This window comes from Scheffersomyces coipomensis (genome assembly GCF_036884675.1).
Source record: "Scheffersomyces coipomensis strain NRRL Y-17651 chromosome Unknown DFJ63scaffold_7, whole genome shotgun sequence".
NCBI lineage: Eukaryota > Fungi > Ascomycota > Pichiomycetes > Serinales > Debaryomycetaceae > Scheffersomyces > Scheffersomyces coipomensis.
This window is the reverse complement of record NW_027042898.1, coordinates 439,761-465,489: the sequence shown is the minus strand read 5'-3', so window position 1 is coordinate 465,489 and position 25,729 is coordinate 439,761. Positions and strand designations below refer to the sequence as shown.

Below are 25,729 nucleotides of genomic sequence, written 5' to 3'. Positions count from 1 at the left end.
ACTATTTTGTAGATTTTTACAGCATATCTAGAGATAGATATTTTTTTGCTCACTTCATAAAAACTTTTTGGCAGCAAAAAGTTTAGCTACCATTTACATTTTGAGAGCATTCATCTACTAAGGTCCATACAAACCATAATCATCAAATAATCAATCTTAAAAGGATGTATATTGGTGATATTTATCAATCTAATGATGAAATTGACAATGAAAAAAGCAGAAAATCTGTTATAAGAGTGAATCATAAGAAAAGATCAATAACTACAACTTTACAATTCACAAAGAGGGACTTTGAATTCAACAATAATAATAATGATGTATCATTCGGAACAAACTTATTACTTGGAGAAGATCCTATAGTGCAACATAGTGGTGTCCAAAGCATGGCGCTATTTAAAGACTTTGGTTCATATGATTTATACGCCTGTACAGGATACTGCTACGTACTTTTGGTTTTTGGATTTGTTGTATTTGGCGCTATCGCCTTTGCTACAAGAGAGTACTGGCTTTCATTTGCAAAAAGGGCCATGTCAGCTACAAGTGCAAGATTACGTGATATTAATTGGAATGCTGCTACTGTAACAGGAATTGCAAAGGAAAATGTTGAAGAAGAGAAAAATGATATTGTTGATAATACTTCTTTCCAAAATGATGCTTATAACCTAGGTCAAGGTAATGAAGAACAATTAGAGAATGGAAAGGAACCTGTAAGCCCAGCGGTTGGATATGAAATGGAAAGGAATGGAAGTCAATCTCTTGGACCCCAAATGCCTTTGAACTCAATATTTTCTCACTTTGCAGACAGCCAGGGTTTTGGTAATTCTGGAGCAATAAGAAGTTCAAGTTCAGAGAGTTTACAAACGAAAATACAATCTTTATTACATATAAAGATACTTAATGATGACAATGGTAGTGATGCTGTTAGTGAAGATTCAATAACTGGTTTTATAAAAACGGCACTTATAGAGAGAGAAGGATTAGGACATTATAATGTTGATAAAAAGAGATATTATTATAAAGATCTTTATGAAATTAGAAATAAAATCAACAAGCTGTTATTTTCCAAATTAAGGGATGAAGAAGGTGATAAGCAATATATAAAATTGACTACACTACTTACATGTTCTAAACCTTACCCACTTCTGACTTTCCCCTCCGTTCTCTTAGCCAATCAAGCCATTGTCGATATTCGTCCCAACTTTATAGATGAAAAATATGAAGCAGCTCTAAAGAAAGAAAGTTCTCCAAAGGCGGAATCTATTTTACAAGGAATTAGAATCCAGAAAGCTGAAAATGCTCTTAATGTTGTGAAATTATTATCTATGGGTGCTTCATATAAATTATTTGATAATCCTAATTATTTTATTCCTAGTTTCAATGATGTAATTGAATTTATCATGGATAATAATTACTTATTTAATATTATTAAAGTCAATTCAAACATTTGTCAGTACGATCAAAGTTTATTCATTGAAATGGTATTAATGTATTGTTGGACTCATTATACATTTAAACAAGCTGAAGAAGAATTGGTTAAAAGAGATGATGAAGAAGAGTTATCATTTAAACAAGCTCAGTTTTTATCACTTAAGAAAACTTTTGAGCAATGGAATTTAGTTGATCCAATAGTTCAATCGAGACATAATATATTTAGATATTTTTGTAATATTTTATTAGGATTAGGACCTACAGATTGGATACCTCAGACAATAAGGATAGAAATTGAATTAAAGGCATTTATTTTACTCCGAGAAGCCGTTAAAATTTCAGTTTGTCATGAATATTTAAGTATGATACCTATGATTGCTATAGCAATTGCAATAACTTTTACATCAGGAACCAAATATTTATTTTATGAAATTTTAAATAAAATTCTTAAGACTCATTCTAATTGTTGTATGAAAGAATATTTACAACAAAATGATAGTGATTTAAAAGCAATAATTCAACATGGATTTTGGTCGAAGAATGATTCAAAAGTTTTTAAACAAACGGAGAAAATCTATGAATATTTAATTAGTAAAAAATTTGAAATAGTTGAGAAATGGAAAGCTGAAGTTGAACAAGATGGTACTACATTTCCTAGTAATGTTATATATAAAGGACCACCTATAATTCCACCAACAGCTAATCCATTAAATGAAGTAAATTTCCCTCAAGTTCCAGATACTCCATTACGTGAAGTTGCAAAAGTACCTGAATTTTCTACAGCTCGTCAAAGACCAACAACTCCTGGAGCATGGAGTGTACTAAGGGAAGATAATAATCAAGGTAATAATAATCATAATAATACTATGAATGATGATGGAGATGAAGAAGGTGACGGTGAACCAGAAATAGAAGGAAGTAGAGGAAGTGATAAGGGAATAAAACATCAACGTCAACTTAATCCTCTCATATAGTTACGACATTTATAATCTTAAAAATGTATATATATAAACATCTTATATAAAAGAATTGCAACCAAATAGATTAAAAGTTGAATTAAAATATATTATATGCCGTATTTAAACAAATGACACAAAAGGCGATAGAGTTTGCATGTGAAGCGCACCTTCAGGAGATAATAATTTGAACCGAGCTTTAACTGATTTTGTCTGTACCGAGAATTACTGAGCACCGATAATTTAGTGAGCCCATTGGAACTCATGAGACTATCTTAATTATTGATATGTTTATTCGTAGGGGTGTCTAGTTGGACTAATAATGTGTAGATATAATTAGTATGCTTGTAATGATACAACTATATAGTATGGAATGACCAGTTATACTAGATAACTCCACGGTAAATGAACTAGTACTAATAACATATATTACCTAAAACGGCAATTTTTGCATTTTAATTGTTTAAAAGGTCACTAAAATTTAGTGAGAATTAGTTCCCTGCTTCCTCCCTGGCAACTATAAATTTACAGCTGTTGTCGCGCTCATGTGCTATTTTTATTTTATGATGGTGATGGCATAGTGTGAAAAGTTTGGGGTTTTTTAGAGTTGCGGAGAGTATCATAAGAAGATATTGAATTATCTATAATAATAAGGACAATCTGTGATATTATGGAATTGGAATTTACATTGATTTTGAATTTGATTTAAATATATATTACTTTTATTCATTCATTCTTTTTTTTAACTACCTTTCTATCTTTTTCAAAAGTTACTTTGTTTTCCTTTTCCATACACCCTGTTGCTAGATAAGATTAGTCCCAAAATCAATAAAATCAAATCATCATCATGTCAGGTATTGAATTAGCCGTTGCTGGTTTATTAGGTTCTCAATTATTAGAAGCCAAATTGCATATCAAAGAAGATTTCTTACTTGCTCAAAAAGTTGTAAGAGGTGCTCTTCCATATTTGTATAGATCATCACATGGTAAAGCCAGTTATTGGTATTACTTCGAACAAACCGCTTTGAAATATCCTAATAATAAAGCTATTGCCTTCCCAAGACCTAAGAAGGATCCTCCAACTCCAAAAGTCGACGATAAAGGTTTTAAAATCTATGATGATCAATTCACAGTTGAAACTTATACTTATCAAGAATTATATGACATCATCTTAAGATTCTCATATATTTTGAAATATGATTATGGAGTTACAGCTGAACAAACTATTGCTGTTGATTGTATGAATAAACCATTATTCATTTTCCTTTGGTTAGCATTATGGAATATTGGTGCTACTCCTGCTTTCTTAAATTTTAATACTAAAGATAAACCTTTAGTTCATTGTATTAAAATCGCTAAAGTATCTCAAGTTTTTATTGATCCAGATTGTGCTGATCCAATTAGAGAAACTGAAGCAAAAATTAATGAAGAATTACCTCAAGTTAAATTGCATTATATTAATGAACCGGAATTATTAAAAGTCTTGACCGATAAATCAAGACCAAAACATAGAGCTAGTGATAAAACTAGAAGACCAGATGATAGAGATTTTGATTGTTGTGCTTTGATTTATACTTCTGGTACCACTGGTTTACCAAAAGCTGGTATAATGTCTTGGAGAAAAGCTTTTATGGCCGCTTACATTTTCGGTTATATTGTTAAAATAAAACAATCTTCAAATGTCTTGACTGCTATGCCATTATATCATTCTACAGCTGCCATGTTGGGGGTTTGTCCAACTTTATTAGCTGGTGGTTGTGTATCTGTATCTCAGAAATTCTCTGCTACTTCATTCTGGACTCAAGCAAGATTAACTGGTGCTACTCATATGCAATACGTTGGTGAAGTTTGTCGTTATTTAACTAATTCCAAATATCATCCTGATCAAGATAGTCATAATATTCGTATTGCTTATGGTAATGGATTACGTCGTGATATTTGGTTAGATTTCAAAAAGAGATTCCATATTGAAGCCATTGGTGAATTCTATGCTTCAACTGAATCACCAATTGCAACTACTAATTTACAATATGGTGAATTTGGTGTCGGTGCATGTCGTAAATATGGTTCCTTACTTAATCTTTTAATGTCATTCTCTCAGACATTAGTAAAGATGGATCCAAATGATGAAAGTGAGATTTATAGAGATCCAAAAACTGGATTCTGTATTCAAGCTGCTAATAGTGAACCAGGTGAATTATTAATGAGAATTTTAAATGCTACCAAACCAGAAGAAACTTTCCAAGGTTATTATGGTAATAAACAAGCATCTTCCAAAAAGATCCTTTTTGATGTATTTAGAAAAGGTGATGCCTGGTTTAGAAGTGGTGATTTATTAAAAACTGATGCTGATGGATTATTATACTTCGTGGATAGATTAGGTGATACCTTCCGTTGGAAATCCGAAAATGTCTCCGCCACTGAAGTTGAAAATGAATTAATGGGATCGAAAACCATTAAACAATCCGTGGTGGTTGGAGTTCAAGTTCCAAATCATGAAGGTAGAGCATGTTTTGCTGTTCTTGATCCATTAGATGAATATCTCGATACTTCAAAACATCAAGATATCTTATCCAAGATCTATGCTCATGTAAATCATTCATTACCAAAATATGCTGTACCCCAATTCATTAAGATTGGTCGTGAAATTGAAGCTTCTCATAATCATAAAGTTCCAAAGAATCAATTTAAGAATCAAAAATTACCAAAAGGGGAAAATAATGATGAACTTATTTATTGGTTAAATGGGGATAAATATGAAGAATTAACTCATGAAGCTTGGAGTACGATCATTAATGGAGAAGCTAAATTATAGACGTTTTGTTTCTGCTCTCCATTGTGTTACTATTTCCAAAGTTATTTCCCCTGTTTACACTCTACAGTGACTGTTAGTTTTTTTATTTATTTATATTTTAGTTATTGTTTTGATTTTTTTTTTTAGATGTTTTCTTTCTTTCTTCCATTCTCTTTCTTTTTAAAATAATAAATTATGCCTTTACATGAATGTCAAATGCTACTGTAGATTAAAAATGAGTTAAATACATTTAAACTTATATTAATTATTTGAAAGTAAACAATAATAAAAACGTTATAAAAACCATTATTAATTTGAGAATGAAATCAATTCATATCGATTTTATTTATTTTTCAGAGATGGCAACAACACCTGGTAATTCTTTACCTTCTAATAATTCCAATGAAGCACCACCACCGGTAGAAACATGGGATAATTTTTCAACAACACCGAATTTCTTAGCAACAGTAGCAGTATCACCACCACCAATGATAATAGTGTTACCAGCTTCAGCAGAAGCAACTGCGGCATCTAATAAAGATTTAGTACCGGCAGCGAATTTTTCAAATTCGAAAACACCTGGTGGACCATTCCAAACAATGGTTTTAGCTTTAGCAACGGCAGCAGCAAATAATTCTCTTGATTTTGGACCAGCATCTAAACCCATCCATTTATCTGGAATACCTTCAGCTTCAGTGGCAACACCGGTTTCAGCATCTTTATCGAATTTATCAGCAGTGACGAAATCAACTGGTAAGACTAATTCAACACCATTCTTCTTAGCTTTAGCAACTAAATGTTCAACATTTTGAGCACCAGCTTCATCATATAATGAATCACCAATTGGCATTTTATCTAAAACTTTTTTAAAAGTGAAAGCCATACCACCACCGACAATTAAGATATCAACTTTATCTAATAAATTATCAATTAATTGAATTTTATCAGAAACTTTAGCCCCACCTAAAATAGCTAAAAATGGTCTAACTGGATTTTCTAAAGCTTTAGCGAAATATTCTAATTCTTTAGCCATAAGGAAACCAGCAGCTCTTTTTGGTAAATCGAAACCAACCATTGATGAATGAGCTCTATGGGCAGTACCAAAAGCATCATTAACATAAACATCAGCTAAAGAAGTTAATTCAGCTCTGAATTTTTTAACAGCTTCAGCACTGGCTTTAACTTTTTGACCATCAACTTTAGCTGAACCTTCTTCTTCAATATGGAATCTTAAATTTTCTAATAAGAAAACGTCACCATCTTTACCAGCATTAACCGCTTTTTCAACTTCTGGACCAACAGAATCAGATAAAAAGTGAACTTTTTTACCTAATAATTTTTCTAATTCAGCAGCAACAGGAGCTAAAGAATATTTGGCATTTGGTTCACCATTTGGTCTACCTAAATGAGAAGCTAAGATAACAGCCTTTGGTTTATGTTCCAAGACATATTCAATGGTTGGTAAAGCAGCCACAATTCTTTGATTGTTGGTGATGGTTTTACCGTCTAATGGAACGTTGAAATCAACTCTGATGAAAACTCTCTTATCGGAGACATCTAAATCTTTGACAGATAATTTTTTAGATAATGACATGATTATAAATGGACTTTTGCTATTAAAAGGAGAAATTCGATATAGAAATTGACCAATTGAATAAAAATTCATAAAACAAATGAAATATAAAATTTGGGAAATCGAGGAAAATATTGATGATTTTAAATAATTGGGATGGAGGTGGTGAGCATACCCAATCTGGTCCACCCACTCAGTACTGTACAGTGCACACCACCACCACCACCACCACTAATAATTTCTCACTAAATTAATGAATGGTTCTCTCGCTCGTTCACCACGTAACTTAACTCTAGTAGTGAAAAATTCCTGTATAATGGTTTAGAGATATTCCTCCCCCCCCTGCTCCCCTTCTCTCCCTGGATGAACTCCGTTAAAAATATTCTGATCCCGGCGGATACCTCACTCCCGTTACACCAACAACTTTTTGATTTTTGTTACTGAGAATAACTAGGGGAGAATCAGGTGATTGATTATTTATTTATTTATTTATAACTAAAACAACGCCAATAACTTCTAGGAATATCATCAGATTTTGAATAATTAAGTAGTACCCACATGTACTTTTGTTAGTAACTACCATTATAGTATGATAATCTAACTAACCGGGTTATCCTGTTCAACCGAATAACTACTATTACTACCATGAAAACTTAAATCTTAATTGTACCTTTTAACCGTAATTAGAATTGACATCCATACCGCTAATATGGACATATCTGTGTCATAGAATGTCGCATATTTGACATACAATGTCGTCCATAAATGACAAACTTTTGTATGTAACTCTTCGAGAAGGTTCTAGCAAATATGACGACATTATCATCACTAAAATTTTGCGATCTATATATCTATATAAGCATTTCATAAGGATTAACCAAACTTTACCTATTATATCCATCATCAACTAATAAACAAACATGAATAAGTTATTAAACTGGTCTCTAGCCCAAGAATCGGGTGATCAAGAAGCTATCAGCAAAGTCGGACAACCAGATGCAAAGATGTTACAACAATTATTTGGTGGAGTCGATGATCCATCTTTAATGAAACAAGCTATAATCATTATTGAAAATGAAGAAGCAACTTTAGAAAATAAAGAAATTGCCTTTGATAATTTCGAGATGCTTATCGAAAACTTGGATAATGCCAATAATATCGAAAATTTAAAACTATGGCCTGCAATTATAAATCAACTTTCATCAGATGCTCCTCCATCTTTAAGAGTATATGCTGCATCTGTCATTGCTGTTGCCGTTCAAAATAATCCAAATTGTCAAGAAGCTTTCAATAAAACTGATGGTTTAGAAAAGTTAATCAAAATCGCCTTAGATAAGGAATCTTCTAAAGAATTATTATTAAAATCATTATTAGCTATATCTTGTGCCATAAGGAGTTTTGAAAAAGGTTACCTTCAATTTAATAATTTAAATGGATGGGAAATCATTCAAAATATAAATAATGAACCATTACAAAATCATAAAGTTAAATTAAGATTATTATCAGTGATATCATCAGTATTATCAAATGGTTTAACTAAAGAAACTCAATCTCAATTACGTGAACATGACTTGATAAAATTCTTAGTATCAATCTTAGATAAAGATGGTCATGCAGGTTGTATAGATAAAGCTTTGAATATCGTATCCCAATTAGCCGGTGAAGGATTTGAATTCACTTCTACTGAAATTGCTGATTTATCTCAAGGTTTAGAAAATGTTCATCATTTAAAGGATACTTTATCTGTTGATGATTACGATGCTGCTAAGAAAGTTTTAAATTAATCATTCATCATTATATATATATATACATTCTTTTATAGATTTTTAGTTTTGTCGTCTAATTAATATTTATTCAAATCGATTCATTAATAGCTGTATTTGGATCTTTAGCCATAAAGAAATTCTTCATGGCAACATCTGTAGATGGTGGAATAATATTCCTACCTGTGGAATCCTTACCTATTGATCCATTGGATACAAATCTATCATGTATAGCTTTAAGCGATGGGAAAAACATAAATAATCTCTCCGTCTTTGATTCTGTCATGAATTTAAATTGTTGGATACTTTGCATAAACGTTGATTTGGTATCTTTACCAGATTTAATGGTGGGTAAATTGGCTAAACTTGAATTTCTCTCAAATTTATCATAAAGCGCTTGGGCTATAGTATAGGTGAATGACTGTAACCACATTATCCCCTCAGATGCATTTCTAACGGGGAAGGTCACAATTTTAAGTTCAACTTGTGCCTTTTGTAATATAAACTCAACAGATTTAGAAGACATTGTAATATCATCCATAGCATCAGCTTTTCTCTTTTTAGGTTGTGATCGAGGTATATCATCTGGATTCATTCGTTGGATTACTGATTCTTTATATTCCTTTTGTTCCTTGTTCTTTATCTTATTAATAAATAGTTCAAGACCTTCGATTAAAATCGTTATCACACAATCTTCATGAACTGGAAGTAATGAATTATAAAACACTTTGGCCTGATTTATAACATGCTTTAATGTATTCTCTTGAACCTTTCTGAAAAACTCTTCCGCCAGATAATACAACACTATATTCTTTTCAACAATATCTTTCTCCTCACATGGTCTGAAGATATCATTTTCCTTATCATAAGTGGCCTTCACTCTTCTCTTCCAATATACAACTGGTAAATCTTCAAATGAAGTCTCATATTTACTTGGGTATAATGTGGAAGTCAATATTTCAAGTTTGAATTTGGGAATTATTGTGGATGATAAAACAAGGGTCATTTCAGTTAATAGTTCTTCTTTACTTCTAGTGACTCTATTAGCTTTATTAAGCTGTTGTTTTTCTTCAGTCTGTTTTGGTTTTGCCCTTGGCTTTGCTTTAGGTTTGGGTTGTAATTGTGATTGGTTTTCAATTATAAATTCAAACTGTTGTGAAGACTGAGTTGGTGGTACTGTGACTTGATTCTTTGGCTTGCTTACCCTCGGTATTGGAGGTAACGGACTTGGAATTATTGAAAATTTAGAAGTAGCTGATACTATCCTCTGTGGTGTTTCCATGTTAACCTTTGGTCTTTTCGATGCACTTGAAGGAATCGGCTGAGAAGATGAAATAGGACTTAAAGTATCTAATATGTCATCCACTACCACATTAACTTTCTGGAAACCAGTATTGGCTGTAACAGGCATAGTAGAAGATCTGACAGCTTTGGTTGGTTTGGAAGAATCATTGTCACTGTCACTATCAGAAATCCAATGATCTATATCTAGGATTGAGGTGCTCGCCATCTTTACTTCTGGAGCATGAGTTTTCAGGAATGAGAATGTTGAATCCACTATACTATCATTTTCTATTGATTTTGCTATAGGTGACAGTGAAATAAAAAGCTTTCGTGATTCAGGAACTGGACCTTTCTTTACACTGCTAACTTTTGTCGAGTTTGCTTTATCGCTACTAACTCCTTTACTTCCTAATATCTCTTCAAGTTCAGCATCAACATACTGATCTTCATTTAGGGCATCGACAAATACATCATGATCCAATTCATCGTCTGATAGGCTATGTGATTCAGTTAGTATACGCGTATGGTAAAATATTGATAATGAAAGATATTACATACATTTCTATTACAGTTTCGTTTCTTTGGCCTCTATTAATTGGCTTCATGGGACTGTAGTCATCCAATAACTCTATTACTTCGTGGTTCGACATTATCATCAAATACCTTAGTTGGCTGCAATAGTTTCCCAATAGCTTTTAATGAAAAGTAAATAAACCAAAAAAAAAATTTGGTTTCCTCAAAATCAAAATTCCTGCATGGAACAATTTAGCTGAACAAATTCAAAATCATTCAAACAACATAACTATTTACCATACATAGTTTAAAACGACAGAATAGTTGGAGTGATTCGTTGATTGATCTGATACATTAAACCATGGTGCAGAGGAGATTATCATTCAGTATGCCCAAGAATGGGGTTAGTGCTGTGGGGTCTTTTGAATCAATGTTTGAATTGAAAGAAGTTCAGAATACAATCAAATATGACTGGGCCGATTTATTAAGAGACGATGCCAATCCGATTGAAACAGCAATGTATTTGTTGGATGATTCTTCGGTAGGTCTTGCTCATAAGAAGCAGGAATTTGATATGATTAGATCAAATACAGAAAATGCTTTAAGGGCTGTTGTCAATGATCATCATGAAGTTTTCAATAATAGTATTGGTTCATTCCATTTGCTATTGGATACTTTACAAGACTCACAATCAGATTCAAATGATATTAAAGATATTTTGGAGTCTACAGTCAGAGATGTACAGGATAGATCAGAAGCATTACGTGAATACAGTCAAACATCAGCCAGATATTCAGAATTGATTGAAATCTTAGATGCTATTACTGAGGTTTCGTCTATTCCTAACAAAATCGATCAATTAACCCAAGAAAGAAAGATTCATGAAGTCTATGATGTTATATCACAAGGTTATAAAACCGCTGAAAAGTATAACTTGTGGTCATTAAGTGCTATGAGTGCTACGAAAGATGCCTTACAAACTCAATCAAATCAATTGTTCGACACCATAGTTGAAGAATTACAAAGTGAGGTGTATTTAAAGGGTGCTGTAACAATAACCAATAGATCTCAACAAAATGTCTACTCATGGCTGACATTATCCAAATCCAATAATCCAAAATTATCGTCGTTAAAGTCTTTAATTACTGAACTGACAAATTTAGAGCAATATGTACATAATTCAGCTAACTTGGATATAACTGAAGTAACTGATGTTTTAACAGAACCAGTGGAGACATTCCTAAAAACACAATTGCCTAAAATTCATAATCATTACGTCAATAACGAAGGTCAACTCAATTACTCTATTCTTGTTGATTCTACTATGAATCTTAATTCGGGATCTTTCCATTATATCTATATGCTTTTGCACACTGCTTCCAGGCTTGGGAAATTAAATCAAATTGTTGAAATTCTTATAGGAAGGCATCAACTGGAAGTTCATGGTTTATTGAATAGAATAACTGAAGAAGTAAAACAAAAAAATGCATCAGCGTTAGCCAAACTAGCTAAGCTTCAAAAATTCGATCATAATTCAGAAATAAGTATAATAGGTCAGAACAATTTTAGTGATTCTTCAGTTGTAGTACTTCAAGATCTTTTCGGCTCAATATTTGTTAAGTTCTTGGCTGTCTTTCAAAGACATAAGATAATTGGTGAGATTGTTAATCTTATCGAATCTGGATCTAAACTTAACGGTACAACTAAATTAGTTACCAAGTACGATCAAGAAAACACTGCATCTGCAACAAATCATTATGATTTAACAACGGTTTGGAACATTTTGAAAAAAGAATTAAAGAATGTCATGTTGAATTATATTATTATTGATAACCTGTCACAAGTTGATACTGCCGACTTCTTGAAAGCCAGATCCAAGACAAGAGTATATGAAAACAGATCAGTTAAAAATATCTTCCATTTTGAAGATGTATCATACGAAAGATCTACTCCGTCAAATCCTGACTTCCTGAATGTTCTTCAAAATATGTTTCCAGGCTTTAATTTACATGATTCATCTGATGCAAAGAGTAACTTGATTGATTCATCGTCACCTTATATTCAAAATGAAACCATCAATGCATTAGTAGAAGTCTTGGTACCGAAAAATTTATTTAATATGAGAATCATGCTTGAATTCTTTTTAATATTTATCGAAGGTTCTCAAAGACTTTTCTTGAATTTCAAAACTGAACAACAGATCAGCGGACCTCAAAACAAAACTGCCTTACAATTCTTTGATGATTTCATGAAAGTATCATTTCTTTCCCATGTGAAGGAAAGTTTGGACTTATCATTTAAGGGATTTGTAGGAGGTACAGTTATCCGTGCTGAACATGATCAAAGTGGTGCATCCCATTTTACAGGTCTTAAACTTGATTTAATATCGATTAAACAAAATACAACAAGTAATGTTATATTTAGTTCTTTACAGGATTCAAATGAGTATAATACGCTTACAGTATATGAAAATGCATTGAACTTTAAGAAGTTGTTCCTCAGTATTTGTTCTATTTTAAACACCTCCTTGACGTATAGAAAGGAATTCAGTGACACTGCTCTTGGATTCTTAGAGAATTTTGCTACATCTTACTCAAATTTTTATTTGGAATTGTTATCAACTGGAAATTTCCAATTGAATGATTATGGAAACTCAATTGATTCTGGTAATAAGCCAATACTGAAAATAAGCAAGTGGATGAAAATTCCAGTATTGACTGAAGTTAGTGGTGCTGTACTTCGTGCTAATGCTATAAACGCAGAAGATCTAGGTAGTTTAGTTGCTCAAGAATCACAAGCTATGTTAATGGAGCATGATAATGGAGCCAATACTTTCAATGTAAATAAGGAGGATGTCTTGGATAAAGAATCCTTTAATCAAGTATGTAATCTTTTACTTACTGCATCCTGGATTTTGACTTGGTTACCTTCTATTAAGAGAGAATCTAAATATGACGTTTACGAAGCTGATCAAGAAGAAGATGAATCAATAAGACTTTCGGTAGTTGAAAAGTTAAGATACAATTGGTCATTCCTTGAGAATGGGAAATCACTAGTTAACATTACCGGCGGTAATGAAGACGTTACTCAACCAAATATATTTCTCGCATTAACTCCTGATAAGATTCAAAAATTTGATGAATTGGTTCAAACTTTTGAATCTATTAGAGATCAGACTTTGTTGGCTTTAAGATATGATTTAAGGTGCAAGTCAATTTATTATATTGGTAAATCATTCAGAGACGTTGATTGGACGCCAATTACTGAACCAGGTGATTCAGATAACTTCGTGGCATCATTGAATCAAGAAGTATTTAGCATTGATAACAGCCTTAGAAAAGTTTTAACTCAAGATGAAAGAGATAGTATCTTTGTTGGTATTCAATATTTCCTTAATAGATTACTTATTCAAGGTTCAAAAACACTTAAAAAGATTAATAGTAATGGTATTAAGAGAATTCTTTTGAATATTTATACTTTGAATCAAATGTTAAGAAATCTTTTGAAAGATCCAGAATCTATTGATTTCACTCTTTCGTCGGCCTATTATGATTTATTCGTTGCTAATGAGTTCGATTTCATCAACACTGTTAAACAGAAGAAGAATGAATATACAGTAGAAGAATTTAAGAACTTGGCAAGGTTAGTCTATAGTGAAAAATTAGCTGATGGAACTGGAACTACATTCAATAAGAACAAATATGCTGATTTAATCAAGAAAATTGACGAAGCAGTAAAGTAAATAATATAATATAGTGTAACGGCTTTCTTTTATTAATTTCACGACCTGTATGAAATCGTTCTATATACAACTTTATACTCTAATATACACATTTTAATAACTTGTTGGATATCAAATTTACATTATTTCATTAGCTTTTTCACAGTGATTTAACAATGCAGAGAAAATCCTCCAGATCTAAGGTTATGCTTTCCGGATAATTTTTCAAAGTAAAATCTACCGACACCAGAACCAACAACAACAGCAAAAAAGTATGTCAATGTATAAGACATAGCAGCCAACATTAAGGAATAACCTAAAAGATCAGGAAGAATACATAAAGCTAATCTCAATATATCTCTGAAAAATCTAGATGCGATTGGTAAAGTAGTGGAACTATATGAACTGACATCAGATTCAACTTGATGAGAATGTAATCCAATGGAATCTGATTTTTGAATACTATCATGAGATTGGGATGTTTCATTTCCAAGGAAGCCTGGAATTTTTGGTTGTTGTTCAAAATTGTTGATATAGTTTGGATTTTTCCACACTTTTTGTTCAAGATAAAGTCTAACAAACTCTAAACCTCTAGCAACAAATGCAACAAAGAATAACAAAACAAAGATACCAAACGCTTGACCTTTATTAGATGCAGTTAAGCCTTTAAACAACACTGGATAATCTTTAAATTGAGTAGTAAAATACATATGCATTTCTGACATACCTCCCATATCCATATCCATGCCAGTGGCCATTGACATTACACTTGATGCTGTAGCCAGTGCCATTGACATAGCCATAGTTGTACTAGCATCCATTCCTGCCATTTCCATGTCTCCATGACCTGCATGACGACGTTCCATTTTTTGCTTACTGATTAACTATTATATGATTCTATGAGTGAGTGAAACTGGTAATAACCAAAATCTTAAAGAAATGAATGTAATTAGTCTAAACGAATGAACTAATATCAGATAGATAATACGAAACTTTATAAATAATTTAAAGGAAACACATATCACTTTATATTCCTTTTAAATATCAAAAATTTATCAGATCTTAAGGATTGGTATGAGCAAATATCTAGAGCTTAAAAAAGAGAATATGCGCAAAATACCACTTCCCAATTAGGCAACTGAAAACCACTCACTTTTTCTTTTTTTAATTAGCGACTGCTAAAAGCAGCAAAAATATGAGATATATCACCTACAGGGTAAATGTTATCATTATTAGTTATAAATATATTCAATAAATAGATATTCTAATGAATAGAATATTGACAATTATAGTCTACTTAATTGCTCACTTAAATTATTGGGGCCTTACCTTAACTTCCCGGATCCTTATCTTCCACGAAAGGACATTTGTGTTCGGATTGTGTTGCTAAAACATGACCTTCTAACCAATCATTAGCTATAAACCGTACCCCACATGCTATACAAGTACCTTCTAAGGGCAATTTATCCGTTAAAGTAATCGCTGTTTTCCCCTTTGGATCATCAAACTTGAAATGCATATGTAATAAATGCTTCTTGTAATCGTATGGACGATTGAAATATTGAGTCTTATGCTTACACATAACCTTGGGATAAACACACTGAAATCTTCCAACTGCATTATGAATTCTCATGTGTCTGGTTAGATCTCGACTAATGAATTTATCACAAACTGGACATACGGCACCTTTTGGAATTTTCTTCTTTTTTGTCTTTTCCTTTTTGGTTGTATTTTCTTTATTAGATGATACTGATGCACCACTACTAACACTTTGGTTAGAACCTGTTCTTTCCATGTTAGGGCGGATATCTCCAATCGAAAGAAAACCAGCATTTTCACCTTTAATAACTTCATCGTCATCATCTTCTTCGCCATCAGAGCTTTGTTCGTCTTCTTCATCACTATCTGAGCCTTGTAAATCATCATTCACATTGAGATGTGGTAAACTACTATTATTCGCAGCATTTAACAATACTGGATGGGGAGTATCTTTAAAACTAGAAACATGAGAATCAAATGAACTTGAAACAGTTTGTGATGGGATTAAAGCAGCAGGCGCACTTGATTCCTTCTTGATTTTGAGAACAACATGATTGAAAGGTGATGCTGATGAATTATTATCACTACTTGCGAGATGGGTAGCATTCAAATCTTTAGGTGTATCCAAATATTGCTCAAACAGTTGATTAAAATTATCAAACGTACCTTCATTATACTTCAAACGTGGAGAAATTAAATTTCCTTGATCGTCGGAGTTGTTGGCAAAGATTTCCAATTCAAAATAACTATTTCCAGATGTTGGTGGTCTATGTGATGGGGTTATAATTGATTTGTTTGATGGGAATTTTTGAAGATCAGTTAAATCTTGTTCTAATACTCTATCATCATTGAAATTAAATAAAGTACTAGTGGGAGTGAAGTTCTTTAAATTATCAAAACTATAAATTCCTGAATCTGATTGTGATGACGATATCTCATTACTTTTGTTAAGTAAATGATCTGATTTAATACTATCCAACTTTAAGAAGAACCCAGGATTTTTTTTACCTTTTCTTGGTCTACCTCTTGGATTCTTCAACAGCAGACTTTGATTCGTACTCTTTGAAGTAGTAAGTTTCGTAGCTGTAGCACCTGTAGATACATCTGTATTTGCATTAAATAACGGAATATCACTATTATCAGCCATGTAGTTATCCCATAAATCAGTATCAGCAAAAACATCCTGAGTTTGGCCAGCCAAATTTGACAGTGGTTTATGAGATGATTTGCTAGTGACTCTTGAGCCTGTACCAGAAATTATTGGCATTGAACTTTGTCGTATCGTTGGAGGTTTGGATGGTTTAGCTTTGGCAGGTGGCTTCAAAGGCACTTGATTGAGTTGAGAACTACTTAATTTCCTTTTTATGTTAGAATCTTGAAATTGAGGCAAGACTTGAGGTATTGGGATGAAATCAGTCACTGGGACCTGTGGTATATGATTCAGAGAAATTTGATGTTGTGGAGGCAAATGTTCGTGTTGAACATGATGTGATTGCTGATGATGATGCTGAACTTGCAGTTGTGTATTAAATGTAGGAGGTTGAAAGTTGAGTTCATTTCGTTTATCAATATGCTGATCTACAGCTGGTATATTATCAAAATGAAATTGTTGTGGTGGTAATGGTATTTGTTGATGAAACAGAGAATCATCAGGGGCTTGATGAGGAGGTTGATTGCCAATACCTGGGATCAGAAGGTTCAAGTCAATGTCATTGATATTGAAATTCAATTCTTGATAATATGGATGATCTATCTTCGAGGATGGTACTGAGATTGAACCTTCATAAGAGAAATAATCAAAGTCATCATTAATGGCATTCTGACTATTGCCATATGGTGTTATTAATTGCTGTTGAGAAGAATTCTGCATATGGTTATAGTTATGATTTCCTTGTTGTTGACGAGATTGTGGTAAAGGTGGTATTATCTGTTGATGTGATTGTTGAATGGATGGTTGCTGTGGTTGCTGTGGTTGAGATTGTGAGATCAGTTGCTGGGGAAAATATTGATTAGAAGGATTGAACTCCAGATTATTACCTGTAACGAACGAAGGAGATGATTGTAAGCCAGGTGGTTGATTATAATGTTGATACATGCTAGTTGGTTGATTCGTGCCTAAATTACCTGGAGTGGTTGTTGTGGTAGTAGTAGTAGAATTATTCTTATTATTGAAATTTATATTATCTGCTCCTCCCAAACTCCCTAAACCATTATGTACGACACCTTCAAAATAAAGGTTGTGATGATTAGGACCACCACTCGACATTATCAGTTACGCAGTTCAACACAAGCCCTTGAACTGGTTCAGCAGTCTTATAAGATAATAACTTTTAAACTTAAAAATATGGTTTATATATTTCACAAAATATTAAATCTAAAATTATTTAAACGTTTTAAAATTTTTCCCTTTGTAAATAATCAGTTCTGGTAGAAAATAAAAAATGTCATGAAGCCTCTCACTAAATTTCTGTCTGTCTGTCTGTCTGTCTGATTTCGTTCGTTCTATTTTATGTCTCACTCCCTCAGACATTTTTCGCTTTTTCTGATTGTGACAATTATGAAATTAAGCAATTGTAAGCGAATGCAACAGAAAAAAGTGACATTTTTGACGTGAGAAAATAGAAAGCAAAGATAAGACCGTTCAAAGGGTAGATTGCTTTCAAGGGGCAATAGTCAGTGGAATCGCATCTAACATCTATATTAGTAAGGATATGGGTTAGAATATTTCTACATAAAGATACTTGAATAGGTAAACAATTTCAACTTTTTTTTTATTTGTACTACTGTTTATGAGAGAAAAAAATTGTTACATAAATACATCATGATCGTCGTTTATTTCAGTCAAGATCATCAACCATTATGGAAATTTCCAAGTCAGCTAATACTCTCAATGATTTTGCCTTTTGCGATCTATTAATAGACTTGAGATATTGATAAATATAGCTTACCAAGACTGTTTGAATATTAAGATGACCTCGCTTATTTTCTAAAAATAAGCAGCTTACATTAATATAAGTGACAAAATTCTCACAATCTATTCTATAGTTACATTTTACTCCATTTGATAAATCAATGTGGACTGTCAAAGCTGAACAATCATTCATGAGAATTCCCATGGATGATCCACTTTTAAGAATTAAAACTATTAATTCATTCACTAAAGCAACATACTCTTTGGATTCATTGGAATATGAATCTTTATAATAATAATTACGAAGAGTTTCTAAATTAATAGTTGGTTTAACTAAAATAGGAATATAATGAATTTGTTCATAGACCTTATGAACAAAACATAAATCTGGTTGTATACAATAGTCACCTTCTTGAATTCTAAGACCATGTCTAAAATCAAGATCAGGAAATTTACTTCGAAGTAAACCAAGCATTGGATAGAAATACCATGATTCATGGCCTGCACTTAAATCTTGCAAAATCGTATTTCTACGCTTGTTGTGTCCTTCGTAATGATTTGAAGTGGGTCTAGGAATAGATACGTTAATTAAATCAGAAAGTTTAACTTCAAAAGCACGAACTAAATTTTCGATTTCTTCTTCTTCATTAAAAATTTTAAAAATAGGTTTAAATTTAAAGTCAGAGTGATCTAACCCTGTAAAAAATACATCTTCAGAAGAGTCAGTCACGGAATCACATAATTCTTCATAAGATAAAGGAAGTGGTTCAGGACTAATATTTTCCGTTCCCTTTCCTTTTCCCTTTCCCTTTTTGATGGGCTTAGGCAATGGTTGAGGATATGAATGATAAGGAGGTGAAGGAAGCAGAAAGAATATGGCTAAATTGAGTATATTTTGAGAAACTTGATATAATTCTTGTTTGGTTGTATTTTTATAAAACGAATCTTCAGAGAATTCAATACATTCAAAGAGATAAGATTCTAACTTGCTCCAAGTCAACAGCATGAGTTTTCTATTATTTGTTACAAAGCTTGGATCGGCTCTATATACATTCAAGCATCCAACATTTTTAAGAACATGAAAATTAGCAACGGTTTTCGTCCAATGAATTGAAAATGTATTATCTAGTTTAATAAGGTGAAGGTCTTCGGTTGATGTTGCTCTAAACACTTGGTATACCATTCGCCTTTCTTCATTTGGTTGGTTAAAGAGATCATATTGTAACTTTTGTTGTTCCAACAATTTCCATATATGTTTAAGTGAACTCTCAATTGACTTTTCAAAAATATCAGTCATTAGTAGCTAATTAATAAGATATCGGAAAAGAGTATTGTTTTAAATTACTACTTCTACACTTTTCAAAATTGTCCTTTTATCTATGATTTTTGCATAACTTGCAAGTTTTATTACTTTTATAAATTTTTTGGCTGCAATTACTTAAAAAATATTTCTTTTGTGTAAAGTCCCCCACTTATTCTTTCTTGCAATTTTAATACAAACAGGGAAAGTGCAACATATATAGAAGATATGAAGTTAGATGCTAACCTTTAAACGAACAATCCCCAACACATCATAACCAAACTCTAACTCCTTTCATGATGGTTCGGTTACCCCATAATTGACACTTAGGTTTAAGGTCGTTTCGGAGTAGTGCTAAGAAAAAAACATAACACTTCGAAAAAATATTGCGAGAAACTTCCCATATGTATAAGTAAATGATAGCGACAATGTTATATTCCCTTAAGATGACCTTAATAATGTATATGATTTGTTAAATGATTTATAGTAAAGCTCGCTTGTGTAAGGAGTGATATTCGCTGAAATACTCGCCGAGATATGTAGTATTTAAACTGGCTGAATTCTCTGATTGCAAAATTTCTTTTCAAAACTATAGCCATATTATAATCATACACTACTGATAATGACACCTAGTAAGACCAATGTTAATGAATTAGCCGAACAATTCAACTTAGATGATAGATTCATCGACATTAAGAAGAATTTAATCAAGCCAGAAAATATCGAAAAGGTTACTGCTAGTTGGAATCGATTATTGGCTGCAATCAAGGTTCATTTTAAATTAATTGCTGAAACTGGACCTGATTATGTTCCAAAGGTTAATTTCCAGGAAATTGTGGATAATAATTATCAATTACCTAATGATGTAGCTGCAAAATTCAAAGAAAGAGGAGCAATTATGATTGATGATGTGGTTGATAGAGATCAAATTGATACTTGGTTTAACGAATTAGTTCAATTTTGTAAAGATCATCCAGAAACAGCAGGCTATACTTATCCAAACCCAACTGCTTGGTATAATATCTTCTGGACCAAGCCTCAAACGGAAGCAAGAAGTCATCCTAATGTTCAAAAAGTTCTTAATGCCATGTCGAAATTATTTTATGTTAATGATAAATCCTTACCTATAGATCTTGATAGTCAAGTTGTATACGGTGATAGAATTAGAATTCGTGAACCAGGAAAGAACGCTACTTTACCATTACATTTAGATTCAAGTTCGATTGAAAGATGGGAAGATAATAATTATAGTAAAGTATATCAAGAGATATTTGAAGGATGTTGGGAAGACTGGGATCCATTTAAATTAGATGAGAGAGCCAATGCTATTGAAAATTTATATGATGATCATAACGTTCCTCAACCTACTATTTGTTCAGCATTTAGAACTTTACAAGGCTGGTTAGCTCTAAGTGATAATAATTCAGGCGAAGGTACTTTAAGAGTATTACCAAATATTAAATTAACCATGGCTTATATAATGTTACGACCATTCTTTTGGGATGATAGTAATGAAGAATACCATATTGATTTAGAAACTCCAAAATTTCCTGGTGCAGTACCAGGTACCGGTCAACTCTTCCTTAATGATGATTGTTTCAAACATTTAAATCAATTTGAATCAGTAGTTAGTATACCAAATGTAAAAAAAGGTTCGTTTGTATTCTGGCATGCTGATATAGCTCATGAAGTTGATAAACACCATAATGGAAATGGACCATCCAGTGTATTTTATTATGCTTTAACTCCATTATCATTAGTTAATATCGATACATTATTAGAAGATAAATATGCCTTCTTAAATAACAAATCACCTAAGGATTATAGTTCTCAACTAAGTGAAAAAGATCGAGCCGATGAATATCATGGAGCTGATATCAAACATATTTCGAATGAATCAGGATTAATCTCCATGGGGTTAACACCATTCAACATAGATGAAAAACATCTAACATCAGGTCAAATTAAAGTTCGAAAACTTGCCAATGAAGCAATTACCAATAATAAATTCAATGCTCATGAATATATCAAAACTCATATTCAATTTTAGACAGTCAAATTAATTCCATATCTATTCTACGTCAAAAATCTACAGATCAGTCTTGTTTAAATAAATGTAAATATATTAATTAAAAACAGTTAAAAAATCCTATATAATAAATAAAACATGAAAAAATGCTAGCATGGGAATTTAGCGATTAAGTAAATTCATTCGTATGTCTCGTATTGTGATAGTACGTTGTCGTCGTTAAATTAACGAATGTATCATATGTGAGTTTGTATTTTTTTGTTAAACATCTTTTTCCTTTTTTTTGGGGGGTATTTTTATTTTTTTGAAATATATAAGTTATTTTGTTTTGGCACCATAAAGGTCATTGAAATAGTTATGGCACTAATTGTTGCAGTAGTAAGTCAGCAAGTAACTGTAAACATTGATTTTGTTTCCATTTTTCATTATAATTATTGTCGTTAAAAATTCGTTAAATTCTAATATTGTTAATTGGGTTTGAGTTAGTTTAGATCATGCTAATGAAATAGCATAATCTTCATCAACCACGTATTTTTCCCAATCATTTTGAAATCCCAAGTATAATCCACGTTTGGCAATGGCATTTTTACCATCTCCGCCTTCTTCAATAGTTTTTCTGACATATCCAAAACTATTTTCATCACTATTATCTAAATCTCTTCTTTTCCAAATATCCATGATAATCTTTCTCGTTCTTCCGATATTACCTAAAGTATTTGATTCTAAAAGATCCAAGATTTGTAAGGTGATATATCTTAATTCTTCACTTTCTTCACATAAGGAACTTATTTCCGAAGCAGCAATGAATACTGACCAAATTAAAGTTGAATACCATTTAAAATCATTCTTAATGACAATGAATTCCAATAAAGTAAAGATTTGTCTTACTAATCTTTGAACTAATTCATCTTCAGGAGTCTTGTTTAAAAGACAACTTTCCAAATATACAATGGTAGCCAATCTTTTAATTTCACACGACAATAAAAAGCAAAATTCTTCCACTTCCATTTCCGATTCAATAAGACACATTTCCGCTTCACGAGGAGTACTTGGTTCAGTAGAATTGAAAGTTGATGTGGATGAATAAGTTGATTTATCAAATAATAAAGAATCCATCATATTAAGACTCATTTTATCTAATCTTTGTCTCATATCTTGACAAAGCGTTAAATAATTGGCTTCGGTTATTCCGGCATTATATCTTTCGAATGATAAATCAGTGATATCAGAAATGACTTGCATTAAACGTTTATCACAACCCATCCAAGATACAAGAGTTACTTGTTCAACTGGAGTTGGAGTATATTGACTTTTAGGGATTAATTCAGTGGGTGGAGTAGGAGATTGAGATTGATCCTTTTCAGCTTCTTCTTCAAATACTAAGAAGAATGAATTTTCATCTTTACAAGCTGTTCTACCGATTGATTCTTGATAATCTAAGAATTCCAAAGCGAATTTCAATAAGGAATATTCCATTGAATCATGAGGTAAATTGAATTTTGAAGAATGTAAAATTTTCTTACACATTTTTAAATAGATTGTCCATTGAGGATTACAATCATTAGCTAATTCATAAAGAATCAATAATGTTAAGGAGATTAATACATCTGTTTTAAAGATTTTTTCTGGGATGATGGGTGAATCTTCATTTAAGAAAAGATTATCTAAATCTTGTTTAATTCTTTCAATACCTAAATTTTGAAATAATTTAGATTTAGCAACCCAATCTTGTTCATTATTTGCTCCACCATTTAATTTTGATAAATAAATTGATCCAAGGGAAAGAATTAAATAAAAAAGATTATTATTATTTTGCGAATATTGTACTAATGAAGATAAATCCAAACCTTTTTGAACCACGATATATTTATTTGATTTATTTGAAGTTAAATTGAAATATTTGGTTTGATTACCTACTGGATTTAAAATAGGGGAGATAAAATTGATATAATAGGTTAAAGCGAAATTTAAACTTGAAGGATCATCACTTATAAGATTTGAATTTAAAATATCAACAGGGATGATTGATGATTGTAACGAACAACTTAATTTATAATTGGCGTAATAATTTTTATTTCGGATGAGATCTTGATAAAAGAAATTAATAAATTTTAATTGATTAATATTTTTAATATTTTTATAGTATGAATCTTTTGATTTTAAGATTAAATCAGTTGATGATTGAGCATTATTAGCATTTTCCTTTTGTTTAAACCATACACCTTCTCTACCGAATTTTTTACCTTGATGTTCTAAATCTTCTCTAAATTTAAGAATAATTTTATAATTACATTTAATACCTCTTGATTTACATCTTGAACATCTTGGTTTAATTTCATCACATTTAATTCTTTTTGATTTACATTCTTCACAACCAAATCTTGATCTTGATCTTGAAGATTTATCATTTGAATTTGATATAATTGACTTTTTACGTTTATTAGATGATAAAGAGGTGGTAGTGCCTGGTTCAATCTTTGGTACAATTTTTGGTTTACGTTTTGAATCCTTTTTAACTCTTGATTTTAAGGTGGTGGTACTAGTAGTAGTTGGAGGTTGAGGAAGAGGGATGAAGTCATGATTAAGTTGAGATTGATTTATTTGAGTATTTGATTGATCTTGAGATGGATAATTGAAATCCAGTTGAGGTATTATTGATGAAGGTAATGAGACTGGAGCAGGAGGTAAATGATTATGATTATGATTATGATGATGATGTTGATCTTGGTCAAGATGATGAAAGTTCAAGTTATGATCTTGAGTAGATTGTAATAAGATTTGTTCTTCTTCAGGAGTTAGATGAAGACCATTTGGAGATGGAGCTGAAAATATTGATGTGGAACTTATATCACTTGTGGTTGAATATGGTGATAAATGAGGGTAATAAAAACTAGCTAAGGGAGACCCAACGCTTTCAGGAGATATATTCCCTGACGAGTCCATATTGAAGATGTTTAGTATTGATAGCGTGTGATAGTCCTATAAGATGACGATGACAAAAGATGAGAAGTTAAAGGACAAGTTGTATAAATAGTGGTGGTGGTGGTGGTGGTGGTGGTGGTGAACAGGATTACTAAAACTGTAAAAAAGAAACGACAGACACCTCCACTCCAAAAAAATAAATTTTTACTTTTTGACTTTTTTTTTACTCCTCCTCCTCATTAAGCCATTTAAAAATTTTGTACCTACGCACTCCAACAAAAAAAAAAGTGGAGAGCTTTTTTTTTTTTTTTAGTGGGTGTGAGTTAGTGGGAGTATGGGGCATGGCATGGTATGGAAGGTTGGATAACCCTGTGGGTTGATTGCATGGAAGTTAATGGAATAACATACACATCGTTACGATATTAGGATGATATGTATACAATGGTTTACTTATTTATCTTATTGTTGGAATACGCGGTACCAATACTTAGGCTTATTTCTCGATATAGTAAATAATTTGTTCCCAATTCGGAATATTCCCTTTGATGTCTAGATCTTTTTCTAAATAATGACCTTATTGAGTTACTTGTAGTAATTATCAATGATTACAGTCTTATAACTAGATAATCAAATTCATATCCTCTATCTAATTACACAAAATACGAATTATTAACTGTATAATTTGAAATTTTGATCTGGTCAATATTAATCTTATTAGTTAAATTTACTATAAACACGACACAAACTCTAACTCTAAAACTTTAAACTATCATGACAAAAGACGTCATAGCAAGTGATTAATCATTATGTTCAAACTAGTCATCGTTCATAAATAATCGGATAAACAAATCATCATCACTGTTGTTAAATGACTCTGTTAACCTGAAATCCCCCTAGATTCAAACTATCATATTGCGTAATAGCGGAATCTGGAATAATTGTTGATTGGCTGTCTCGCCTTAAAAAGGATCGCTCATCAATTGTGGAGAACAAAAA

The 25,729-nt window shown here is 31.8% G+C and overlaps 11 protein-coding genes across 11 annotated transcripts; 5 read left to right on the top strand and 6 right to left on the bottom strand. All coding sequences in view use genetic code 12, as the record gives it.

Annotated features, from left to right (window-relative positions):
- Nucleotides 1–7: 7 nt before the first annotated feature.
- On the top strand, nucleotides 8–2,817 carry DFJ63DRAFT_237857 (uncharacterized protein). The gene has a single exon (XM_064904291.1). The coding sequence runs from the start codon at nucleotides 165–167 to the stop codon at nucleotides 2,400–2,402; it is 2,238 nt and encodes a 745-aa protein (XP_064760057.1). The 5' UTR covers nucleotides 8–164; the 3' UTR covers nucleotides 2,403–2,817.
- Nucleotides 2,817–5,361, top strand: FAT1 (long-chain fatty acid transporter). Its single transcript, XM_064904289.1, has one exon. The coding sequence runs from the start codon at nucleotides 3,232–3,234 to the stop codon at nucleotides 5,197–5,199; it is 1,968 nt and encodes a 655-aa protein (XP_064760056.1). The 5' UTR covers nucleotides 2,817–3,231; the 3' UTR covers nucleotides 5,200–5,361.
- A 163-nt stretch (nucleotides 5,362–5,524) lies between these two features.
- Nucleotides 5,525–6,772, bottom strand: PGK1 (phosphoglycerate kinase; the record flags this gene model as incomplete). The annotated part of the gene is made up of 1 exon (XM_064905305.1): nucleotides 5,525–6,772. One exon carries the CDS (start codon nucleotides 6,770–6,772, stop codon nucleotides 5,525–5,527), a length of 1,248 nt encoding a protein of 415 aa, XP_064760055.1.
- An 899-nt stretch (nucleotides 6,773–7,671) lies between these two features.
- Nucleotides 7,672–8,535, top strand: DFJ63DRAFT_290225 (uncharacterized protein; the record flags this gene model as incomplete). The annotated part of the gene is made up of 1 exon (XM_064905293.1): nucleotides 7,672–8,535. One exon carries the CDS (start codon nucleotides 7,672–7,674, stop codon nucleotides 8,533–8,535), a length of 864 nt encoding a protein of 287 aa, XP_064760054.1.
- On the bottom strand, nucleotides 8,376–10,563 carry DFJ63DRAFT_237989 (uncharacterized protein). The gene is made up of 2 exons (XM_064904294.1): nucleotides 10,357–10,563; nucleotides 8,376–10,295 (listed from the first exon to the last, which is right to left on the bottom strand). The coding sequence occupies exons 1-2, from the start codon at nucleotides 10,452–10,454 to the stop codon at nucleotides 8,606–8,608; spliced, it is 1,788 nt and encodes a 595-aa protein (XP_064760053.1). The 5' UTR covers nucleotides 10,455–10,563; the 3' UTR covers nucleotides 8,376–8,605.
- Nucleotides 10,349–14,128, top strand: SEC8 (exocyst subunit). The gene has a single exon (XM_064904292.1). The coding sequence runs from the start codon at nucleotides 10,673–10,675 to the stop codon at nucleotides 14,051–14,053; it is 3,381 nt and encodes a 1,126-aa protein (XP_064760052.1). The 5' UTR covers nucleotides 10,349–10,672; the 3' UTR covers nucleotides 14,054–14,128.
- Nucleotides 14,128–15,285, bottom strand: CTR1 (high-affinity Cu transporter). Its single transcript, XM_064904288.1, has one exon. The coding sequence runs from the start codon at nucleotides 14,896–14,898 to the stop codon at nucleotides 14,203–14,205; it is 696 nt and encodes a 231-aa protein (XP_064760051.1). The 5' UTR covers nucleotides 14,899–15,285; the 3' UTR covers nucleotides 14,128–14,202.
- A 77-nt stretch (nucleotides 15,286–15,362) lies between these two features.
- DFJ63DRAFT_337430 (uncharacterized protein) lies at nucleotides 15,363–17,837 on the bottom strand (the record flags this gene model as incomplete). The annotated part of the gene is made up of 1 exon (XM_064908550.1): nucleotides 15,363–17,837. One exon carries the CDS (start codon nucleotides 17,835–17,837, stop codon nucleotides 15,363–15,365), a length of 2,475 nt encoding a protein of 824 aa, XP_064760050.1.
- Nucleotides 17,838–18,408: 571 nt separating this feature from the next.
- DFJ63DRAFT_315336 (uncharacterized protein) lies at nucleotides 18,409–19,779 on the bottom strand (the record flags this gene model as incomplete). Its single annotated transcript, XM_064906533.1, has 1 exon — nucleotides 18,409–19,779. The coding sequence occupies one exon, from the start codon at nucleotides 19,777–19,779 to the stop codon at nucleotides 18,409–18,411; it is 1,371 nt and encodes a 456-aa protein (XP_064760049.1).
- Nucleotides 19,780–20,091: 312 nt separating this feature from the next.
- DFJ63DRAFT_237798 (uncharacterized protein) lies at nucleotides 20,092–21,902 on the top strand. The gene has a single exon (XM_064904287.1). The coding sequence runs from the start codon at nucleotides 20,405–20,407 to the stop codon at nucleotides 21,830–21,832; it is 1,428 nt and encodes a 475-aa protein (XP_064760048.1). The 5' UTR covers nucleotides 20,092–20,404; the 3' UTR covers nucleotides 21,833–21,902.
- Nucleotides 21,903–21,922: 20 nt separating this feature from the next.
- Nucleotides 21,923–24,930, bottom strand: DFJ63DRAFT_320822 (Zn(II)2Cys6 transcription factor). Its single transcript, XM_064907255.1, has one exon. It carries the CDS (start codon nucleotides 24,752–24,754, stop codon nucleotides 22,304–22,306), a length of 2,451 nt encoding a protein of 816 aa, XP_064760047.1. The 5' UTR covers nucleotides 24,755–24,930; the 3' UTR covers nucleotides 21,923–22,303.
- Nucleotides 24,931–25,729: the final 799 nt, after the last annotated feature.